Source organism: Chroicocephalus ridibundus, chromosome Z (assembly GCF_963924245.1).
Source record: "Chroicocephalus ridibundus chromosome Z, bChrRid1.1, whole genome shotgun sequence".
Taxonomy (NCBI): Eukaryota; Metazoa; Chordata; class Aves; order Charadriiformes; family Laridae; genus Chroicocephalus; species Chroicocephalus ridibundus.
Window position 1 is genome coordinate 34,923,001 of NC_086316.1, and position 9,993 is coordinate 34,932,993.

The 9,993-nt window shown below is 49.4% G+C and overlaps 1 protein-coding gene across 3 annotated transcripts in view; it reads right to left on the bottom strand.

Annotated features, from left to right (window-relative positions):
• The window catches only part of RNF38 (ring finger protein 38), a 124,406-nt gene extending 118,831 nt beyond the window's left edge, over positions 1–5,575 (bottom strand). For all 3 annotated transcript variants that reach the window (XM_063319517.1, XM_063319515.1, XM_063319516.1), the window contains exon 1: positions 5,042–5,575. In XM_063319517.1, the coding sequence (XP_063175587.1) occupies positions 5,042–5,570 (529 nt within the window). In that variant the 5' untranslated portion in view covers positions 5,571–5,575. The remainder of the gene's footprint in view (positions 1–5,041) is intronic.
• Between the last annotated feature and the right edge of the window lie 4,418 nt (positions 5,576–9,993).

The following is a 9,993-nucleotide window of genomic DNA, read 5'->3' on the forward strand; positions in this document are numbered from 1 at the left end:
ATTAGGACATGAACAAAGCTAATACACACACATACATATATGTATGTATACTTGTAATTTTTTGTTACATTCCTTTCATTTGAACTGAGACTGTACTGCACAATGAATCATCAATTATCTGTTAGTAATTACTTTAACTGAGATGAGACCATCAGTTTTAAAACCTGACAAGCTCTAACCAAAAACTGCACAAGACATCAGACCTAAACTGCTCTTCAGATGCAAATCTATGCCACCTTCACTGTGGTGGAGTGACCCTAGTAGAAAAATCAACACACACACACACACACACACGTATCTAACAGTCTCCTCTTAATGAAAATTAATCTATCCCCCATTTTCTAGGCAATTAACAACTTTTAGCCAAGGCACTAGCTAACAAAAGACGTGTGAGTTTACAAACCAAATCAATCACCAGCTACACTGCAGCTCTGTATTATGTCTTGCTGTGTAACTCCCCAAACTCCTAGTACTTCTGACACTGAAGGATCAGTTCCAGTAGGTGATTCAGTTCCAATCAACGGATATTGACAATATTCAGTATCTTGATGGATTAGACCAAAATGATAATTTAGATTATTTCATAAGCAGATGCTGCAAAGCAGAGCATGCATTTCAAAATTAAATACTTATCTCTGGTCTTTTTCCTATTATTAAATCTGTGCTATAGAGACAATCTGGAATTTTTCATTCCTGTGTGCCTGCAGATTTTACATTTGAAATATGCCAGTAAAAGCAACAATAAAGTTGTTCGTACTGCAAGAACTACAACTAAAAGATCTGCATATTAATTTTATTTTATTAATTTTCCTTAAAATACATTTATCTCAGCCCCAACCTATCTTTAAATACTTACATCGGGGGGAAAATATCAACATTTGTTCCTTGACTTGAGCTGGCTGATGCTGGCACCTAAAAAGTGTACCTTCAAAATAACTTCATGCAGTACATTTATGGTGTAGCATAATTTCAGGCCATAAAAATGATTGTTTCCCATTCACATAAGCACTACATATTCATTTACCAAAGTAAGTCAAAGTGAAATGAAAAAAAGTAAAGTAATTTACTAGCCGCAGAGAATGACTTAAAACAAATGTATATTATCTGAAAATAATTAAGGAAGTACATTTGCATTTATTTCCCAAATTAATCCCATGAATATGCAACTCATTTCTATTATAACTAACTTCTTGAAATAAACATTCGATGTACGTCTGCTAACATTAATTCCATGATAACTAGAATCTATTCAGAGTACAACTACTTTATGTAAAAAACAAAGCATTCTATCCTCCTTTGTAATTCAAAGCCAGCAAAAACAACACACCAACATTATTTATAATTCTGAGATACTAAAGGTCATTACAGTCTAGTGTCCAAAACTGATTAGCTCTGCTCAAAAAACATGCACAGTCACAGCTTTACAATAGTGTGGTCATTATAACCAAAAAGTTCCACACCAAGCCACTTCTTTACTTACAAACATCGCACTTTAACCAAATTAAATAAAGGTGCTGCAATACTAGTTTCCAGTTTGTTTGCTTTTAATCTACCAAAATCAATTGCAAGTCTTGAAAACCACCCACATACTGAATGTGCTTCACTTGTTCTTACTAAGAAGTTATCTTTTCATCCTTCTTTATTTTACAGGGTTATGAAGCTGTGAAGGCATCACCATGACATAAATCAAAAAACTTGCATGCATCTCCAGGCATGCCAGAATTAAGTATGACACTCACTGTAAAGCCACAGTAACTGCTTTCCAGTTTGAGAACAAAACCACACATACATGGTATTACTACGCACAACTGCTAAAGGCACAAAAGCTTACACGTGCCGATACGAACATACAAGGAGTTTTAGTATCTATATTACAACTGCTTAGCATATACAGTGTTAGGAAGAACAACCATGAATTCGAACAGCTTTCTACTGCACTTAATCGACACATTAGTACCATCTTTCCAAGTGAGTCCATCCCCTTACATTCCACAGTTATGCCTATGTTTGAAAACTGGCACTGATCCTGTCATCAGCAGTTTCAGCTTCTCCAAACTGAAAGACTTAGCAGATGCCTAGTTATCTGCCTAAAAAAGCACCTTCTATTACTCCTCTTAACAGCATCTTCTGATAGGGCTTAACGTCATGTGAAATCTTAAACAGTAATTTTAAAGTTACTCTAACCAAAGACTTTGCAACACAAAGAGGGCAAGCAATATTAATTAAATATAGCAATGTTTACCAGACAACATCCAAAAAGGTGATACACATAACAAAGATGTTTAAGAGACAAGCTGCTTTTACCAGCTATAGAAATCACACCAGTATCTTAAGTTCACTGCAACTTTCAAAAGCCATCTTTCTTTTCCAAATGCTGCAGAACCTGGGAATGTTAATACACATGTAACCAACAAAGTGAAACTAAAAAGGCCTAAGAATTTCCACTACGGACACACTTTTCCTAGCTGACAACCTTGCCTCTAGGTGGGTTTCTCTTTTTGACTGAGGAGGTGTGTGTACTCCAATGGAGGCAAAGTACTTCATGGCAGGTGAAGTGCCTCTTAAGATCAGGATCAATTTTCTGAATGAAACAAAGAATCAGCTCTTCAGTGCAGCATTTTCTAGTCCAATATTCTTTCACTAATTTGACAGCCAATTTGACAGCCACTTTCCCTTCTGTTGGTACACGCTGTGAGAAGAATACAAAAGCAACACCACCAACAACAAAAAAGAATAACCAGCCATCACCAAACAAACACTCTTCTGCTGGGGGAAAAGAAATAGTAAACATTCTCTCAACCTTGTTTGCAAACTACAGTAATTTCACTAACCCCTAATGTCTGAAGACCAGATCACAATATAGTTTTTTTTATCAAAAGTTAATATATTAGGACCGGCAATAGGAGATGCCTGCTTTTAACAGCATGACAAAGAGGATGTTCAGCAAAACAATCGAAGTTCGTCCCTAGTGCCAGAGTTTAGTGTATCATTTTTTCCCCTGGTGGCAAATATTTGAATGAAACAGGTAGACTGTCACAAAGTCAGAATAACAATCTTTCCCTTTGGAGAAGAAAGTGTACACTTCTCATCCCCAATCTAGAAATCTCCTGGATTCGTCTGTAAATTATAACATGGTATCTCAAAATTAGAAGATGAAGCAGAGATCATAATACATGAAAACATTTTACATATTTTTGAGATCACCACTAACAACAAACATTCACCTGCTACTGTGACTTAAGTATACTGTAAAACTTAATCATTTAACTTGGGCATCTGTAAGAGCTCTTTTGCATGAACCTTTTCTGACTGTTCCAGTTACCATCAAGCACAGGATTTTCAAGCACAGGATTTGTGCTAGTGAATACCAGAACTCCAGGACCAACCCAAAAAGCCCCTTCCCTTTTTGATGAAGAAAAAATGCAGTGTTCCCTAATCCAACGGCACGGTATTTGTACACTAGGCCTGTAATGAATTCATTATATGATAATATAATGAATAACCAAGATTTTCCAAATCATTGGAAATACAAAAGCTTTTATCTCCCAATAGTAGCATATTAGGTCAACTTGTCTATCAGACTATTAAGAGCAATTATTTTTGAACAATGTACTACAACCCAAAGGTAAAAATTAAAGCTGTTCCTCCACTTTCAGCATTGTAATCCTTTAAGATGCTGTCAGCCACAAATTTCACGAGGAACTTATCTATAAAGCCTACTTCATTTCAGAGCAAGATTCCCATCAGTGTAAACACCCGTACTGCAGACTCCTGTAAATCACCCAGGTAAGTCCCCAAGACACAAGCACCACTAAAAATTCATTCTAAGACTACTTAGATTAGTAGTCTTTCCCATTTCTCCACCCTCCAGGCACAAAGAACAACGTCTTGCTTTCTGACCCATACCACTTCCTAATTCCTAACTTCATATATAAACAGTTTCATTCTTGTTGCTGCTCACAGCTTAGGAAAACGTGTAAAGCCCCACTGCTGAAGCCACGCAGACACCCGTTTAAATTTAAGCATGTGGGAAACTCCAGTGCAGTTTTGGAGGCGGCTCTGCTGTTTGACAATAAGCACATCAACCCAGATGTTGGGACCTCAGTCCTGAAAACATCCCAGCTCCAGGACAGGCGAACCACATCTACAGAAGTAGTTCCTCAGAGAGCCCCCGCTGTGGGCTGTTTCTAACAGGAAACTCAAGAACATGTTTAAGGGGCAGCTGTTGAGGGCCCCGAAGATACTCAAGCGGGGTTCCCACAGGCAGCCTGATTTCAAAGCACTGCGGAGCCGCACCGGCAGCCCGGGGCGAGGGGCAGGGCCCATGCCAGGGACACGGAAACGGACACGCACACACGGGCGGACACACGCACACACAAACCCTTTCAGGAGCGCGGCACAGCGGGCGCCCGGCGGTGCCCGAGGGCAGGCTGCGGTGCCGGCGGCCGCTGCAGGGAAGAGGGCGGGCGGGCAGGGGCGGCCAGGCCCCGGCGCTGGCGAAGGCGCACGAAAACCTCGCATGAGCCGCGGCCACCGCCGCCGCCACGGCGAGCAAGCACCGACGCCCAGCGCAGGACAACCCCCCTGGCTGCACCGGCGGCCGACAGACCGGGATGCAGGGCGGGGACGCGCTGGCAGCGGTACGGCGACGGGAGGCGACACCCCCAGCCCCAGCACGGCGGGCCGCCCGCTCTTCACAACGCCGCATCCCGACCGGCGGGGAACAAGCCGTCGCCGCGCCGGCCACGGACGCGCAGGGGGCCCCGTGTCCCCCGCGGCAACCCCCGGGCACCCCACGGCTGGCCAGACGACACCCGGCCTGTGGGCAGCTGCCGCCACTCGCCTCGCGCTGCTGCGACCGGCGGGAGTTTCTCCTGCGTCCCGCTGCCCGCCCCCCACACGGGGACAGATCCCCAGGGGCGGCCGCGACTCCGGGCGCTGCGGAGGACAACTTCGAGGCCCTGCGGGCCGGCCCCAGTGCCGGGCAGGCGTGGGACGCCCGGAGCTACTTCCCCTCCCCCGGGGCCCCTTTCCTGCTCACCTGGTGGCGGGCCCCTGGCGCCCGGGGCGGCGCGGGGTGCGCCGTGGCCGGCGGGGCTACCCCGGCTCTGGCTGCGCACTCCTGGCTCCGGCAGGCTCGGCCCGTGGAGGGGCGGCGGCGGCGGGCAGATGGCGGGGGGCGGCGGTAAGCGAGCGGCACCGCCGCTCATGGCGAGTCCTGGGAAGCCGGAGCGGGAGCGAGCGCGGGTCCGGGGGGGCGTCGGGAGGAGGCAGGCAGCCGGGGGGGAGGTGGAGGCGGCGGCGGCGGCCTCGGCAGCGGGGGAGGAGGCAGCGGAGGAGGCGGGGGGCGGCGGAGAGGAGGAGGAGAAGGAAGGCAGGAAGGGGGCGGCGGAAGAAACCACCCATCTACCGTGCCGGCCCGCCTCGCCGGCCTGGCGGAGGGGTTGGGGCCGCTGGCCGCCGCTCTCCTCGCCGCGCGGAGCGGCGCCGCTGTCCCGCCGGTGGGCGTGGGCGAGGAAACAGGCGCGGGACTGCGCCCCGCGGGGCGCTGAGCGGGCGGCCACCGGCATCGCTCGCCGCTCCGGCCAGCCGGCGGCGCCCGCCTCCCCGCGAGCAGCGCCGCCGCGGGCACGGCGGGGCCGTCAGCGCCAGCGGGGGCACGTGGGCGGCATGGACGACGTGAGGAGCCTCCAGCTGGGGCGCAGCCCTCAGCCGGGCAGCGCAGGCCGGTGGCGAAGCCGTGCCGGCTGCTCCGGGGAAGAAGCTACCGCCGCCGCCCGGCTCGCTGCCGAGGAGGAGGAGAAGGAGGAGGAGGAATCCTCTCCTCCTGCTCCCTCCCTCTCTCCCTCCGCCCCGGCCGGCGTGAGCGCTCAGCGCGCCGCTGGCGGCCCGGCGCCTCCCCAGGGCAGACAGCTTTGGCAGCCTTGGCAGCAGCCGCGCTTTATGGTGGCGGTGCCGCCGCCTCCCGTTCGGCCGGACGGGGGAGGGGAAGTGGGGCGAACGCCGCGATCGGCCGGGGCCCAGCGGGCCTCAGCCCGCCCCAAGCAGACCCTGCGCGCAGAGCCCGGAATCATCCTCGCCCTGCCTGGCGTTCCGCCTCTGCGGGCCGCTGGGCACGGGCGCCACCGCGGGCCCTTCGCCCTTGTGGTGCGCGGGGCGGGGCGCCGAGGCGGGCTGCCCGCCCTCTGCTCCGCGCCCAGACAAGCGGCGCGGTGCTCCGACAGCGGCGACCGCCCGGGGGAGGGGGCAACGGCCGCGATCGATTGTACGGCCGGGCGACTGCAGGGTCTGCGCTCGGCCCCCGTGGCGCGTAGAGGCTGCGCCGCGGCGGCCCAGGAGAGGGCGGCCTCGAGCTGGGCGGGGAAGGGCTGCCGCGGGGAGGGCGAGCGGCGGCTCCTCCGCCGGCGCCGGGCAGTGAGGGGTACCCGGGCGGTGAGGGGTACGCGGGCGGAGCCGGACCTTACAGGCACGGGCGGAGACCGGGGACTGCCCCGCCCTGCCGTCAGCTTGGAAGGCGTCCGCGGGGCAGGGTTGGTGCAGGCCGCTGGTGGCGCAGGGGCAGCCTGCGCCTGCCGGCTCATGCTGAACATCGGACATGTCCGCACACTCCTTCATTTGTCACGGGAATGTCGATTTTTTGCTTTGCTGTCAGATAGGCGTTGTTCAAGCTAATCCATTTGCACGAGGAGGTAACAGGAATGCAACTAAGGGTTTTTCTTACAGGAATCGAAATGTCTCAGTGCGTATGAACGGCTGTGTTTGCCGAGCCAATCCTGCTGGATTTGGATTTCAGGAAAAGATAAAATAATGGGAAAATTGATACACATATAACCAAAGAAAAATCTCTGCTTAGCAAAATGTACTACCAAGGGATTGCACTTGCTGTCGTCAGTGGAACAAGTCTGTGAGATCTAAATGCTCGGGCAGAGAATTCATTTTGCACGTAACAGCAGCGCCACCTTCTCCTGTGCCATGCCGTGAGTGGGAAAGGTTTCCACAAATCATGCCTTTGCCAGCATCACCCAGCTGTGCCACCCTGTTCCCTCCCTCCATGGCATTTCGTTGAGGTTTTCACCTAGTGTAGGAAAAGTTGACAATGGCTCCCCAGAGGGCTGGCCCCTCTGGGACTTGTAGTCTGCTGCTGACATGATTCATATGTCCCGGCAATTATATAAAGCCATTGAAAGCCTTTCTGGATTTGTTTGCTTAAAATCCACAGAGCTAACCCCTCATGTCTCCAGCTCCCAATCAGGAAGCAACCAGCAGCTCCTATCTTGTCATCCTGTGGAACACAAGGGTCTGAAGTACTTTCCTCTCACGTCTTCTGCTTCAAAGGTGTCTGCACCTCTTCAGGTTGCTGCTATAGGGCAAGCACATGCATGAAGCTCCTGGCAAAGGAGCTTCTCCTGACACAGATGGCAAAAAAAGAGGTGAACAGAGCCACTGTTGCTTTATGATGATTCATTTTTCACTTACTTCCTGGGGGGAAGCTGGTTTAAAACTACTCCCATACTGTAGATATTACATAAGACTGATTGTGGCACAGACTTCCTTTTTTGTGAGCCCTCCAAAACTTTGCAGATTTGTATACTGAATGATTTTATTCTACAGGAAAAGGTGTGAAAATAGGATCAGTCCTTCAGCTACGACAATCTTTCTAACTTTTTTCTTGTCTTCCAGAAATAACCAAAGAAAAGATATTTCTGTAGTATGAAGCTACTTCAACTTATTAGTCTAAGATGCACTGAAGACTACAGGCTATCTGGAAGTTCAGGAAGGCTGTTTCTGTGCAGTATGGGTCAGCAGTCTTGCAGGTGTAACCTGACAGTTTTGGTACATTGCATTTCATTTACTTCTGGAGCTGAGGAGTTCCATTTTGCTGTTGGTTCTAAATTTAAATCAAGCCTTTTCAAGATAATATCATTACAAGAGCTAGATCCATATTCAGCTAGCTAGATCTAGACTCAGTATTGGAGACTTTTCACTTCAGATGAATTCAGACTTCACTGGTTTGAGTCAGAACAATCACTACAGGAATATCTGACACTGCTGCAAGCTCTTTTGCAGACCAGGAGTGCTTGTTTCTAACAACCTCATAACTAATTCTGCCTAAAAACCAACACAAAATTTGAGTCTAGATTTCCATATCTCCAAATGGTCTGCCAGAATCAGCCATACAGTGTGATTCTCAGGGTTCTTCCTGTGGTGCAGTGTTGAACACAGAGATATTAGGTATATTATTTCATTAAAAATTGAACAAGTTAAACCTCCATTGTCCCCAGGGCATCTCTTAAAATCTGATAACAGCTGAAGTGGCATTTAAGGCTTTGTGTAAGCCAGACTTTGCAATGTGATGATGATTAAACTGAATCTTTCATTATCTCTGTTTTGTCCCCCTCAGTGCTGCTGAAGTGCTTGATTATGAGAGGGACATATAGAAAAGATCTACTGCAAGTAAAACTGAAAAGATAGTAGTTAGTTGAAAAAACTAATTCAGCAGGGAGTCGTATCAGATTTTTTAAAAGGATGCCTCTCTCAACAGAAAACTGATAATGCATATTTTAAAAGGCAGATAAAGGCATATTTACACAGAAAAATAAACATATTCACCTGCAAATTTCTTTTAGAGAAAATGCATATCTAGCTTCCTGCAGACATTAATTTGTTTGTTGCAAACATCTTAGCCAACATACTTACAGAAGCTTTTCTTGTTGCCCTTAATGTCCCTGGTGAGATTTAGCTCTGTCAGGGCTTTAGCTTTCCTAACCTTGACTCCTGTCTGCTCGGACAGTTTCTCTCTATTCTTCCCAAGCTACCTGTCCTTGCTTCCACCCTCTCTAGGCTTACTTTTTGCTTTTGAGTGTGTCCAGGAAGCTCTTTGTTCACCCACACAGGCCTCCTGATGATTTTGCCTGACTTCCTCTTAGTTGGGATGCATTGCTCCTGAGCTTGGAGAAGGTGGTCCTTGAATATTAACCAGCTCTCTTGGACCCCTCTTCTCTCCAGGGCTTAATCCCATGGTACTCTGCCAAGCAGATCCTTGAATTGGCCAAAGTCTGCTCTCCTGAAGCCCAGGGTGGTGAGCTTGCTGTGTGCCCTCCTCACTGCCCTAAGGATCGTGAACTCCACCATCTCATGGTCACTGAAGCCAAGGCTGCCCTTTAGCTTTATATTCCCCATCAGCCTCTCCTTGTTGGTGAGAACAAGGTCCAGCATGGCATCTCTCCTCATAGGCTGCTCCATCACTTGGAGAAGGAAGTTATCATCAATGCATTCCAGGAACCTCCTGGATTGCTTATGCCCTGCTGTGTTTGCCCTCTAACAGATATCAGCGTGGTTGCAGTCCACCATGAATACCAGGACTTGTGAACGTGAGGCTGCTCCTCTCTGTCTATAGAGGGCCTTGTCCACTCGATGCCCCCTGTAACGTACCTGTCCCTGCTCTCCCTTTGATCCTGACCAATAAGCTCTCAGTCAGCTCATCCATCCCCAAGTGGAGATCCATGCGCTCCAGCTGGTCCTTGACATAGAGGGTGACACCCCCTCCTCATCTCCCCTGCCTGTCCTTCCTGAACAGCCTGTATCCTTCCATTCCAACACTCCAGTCACAGGAGCCATCCCACCATGTCTCCGTGAGGCCAATAAGATCATAGCCCTGCAGGTGCATGCCCATCTCTTAGCTCCTCCTGTTTATTCCCCATGCTACTTGTGTTTGCATAGAGGCATTTAAGTTCAGCCCCCGATGAAGCTGACTTACTGTCTGGAGTGGCTGGAGTTCCTTTTTGCTGCACTCCAGGTGCTGTCCTTCCAACCTCCTTCTTCAGGCTCTAGGCATCTGTGACTGGTACTGGTATCATACTGGTAGGTCTGGGATGGACTGATGTTCCCTGTTCCCCTCCCCCAGCAACTTCAGTATAAAGCCCTCTTCACAAGCTTGGCAAGCCTTAGACCCAAGATGCTGCTCTTCTCTGGGAGATGGATGACATCAGCCCC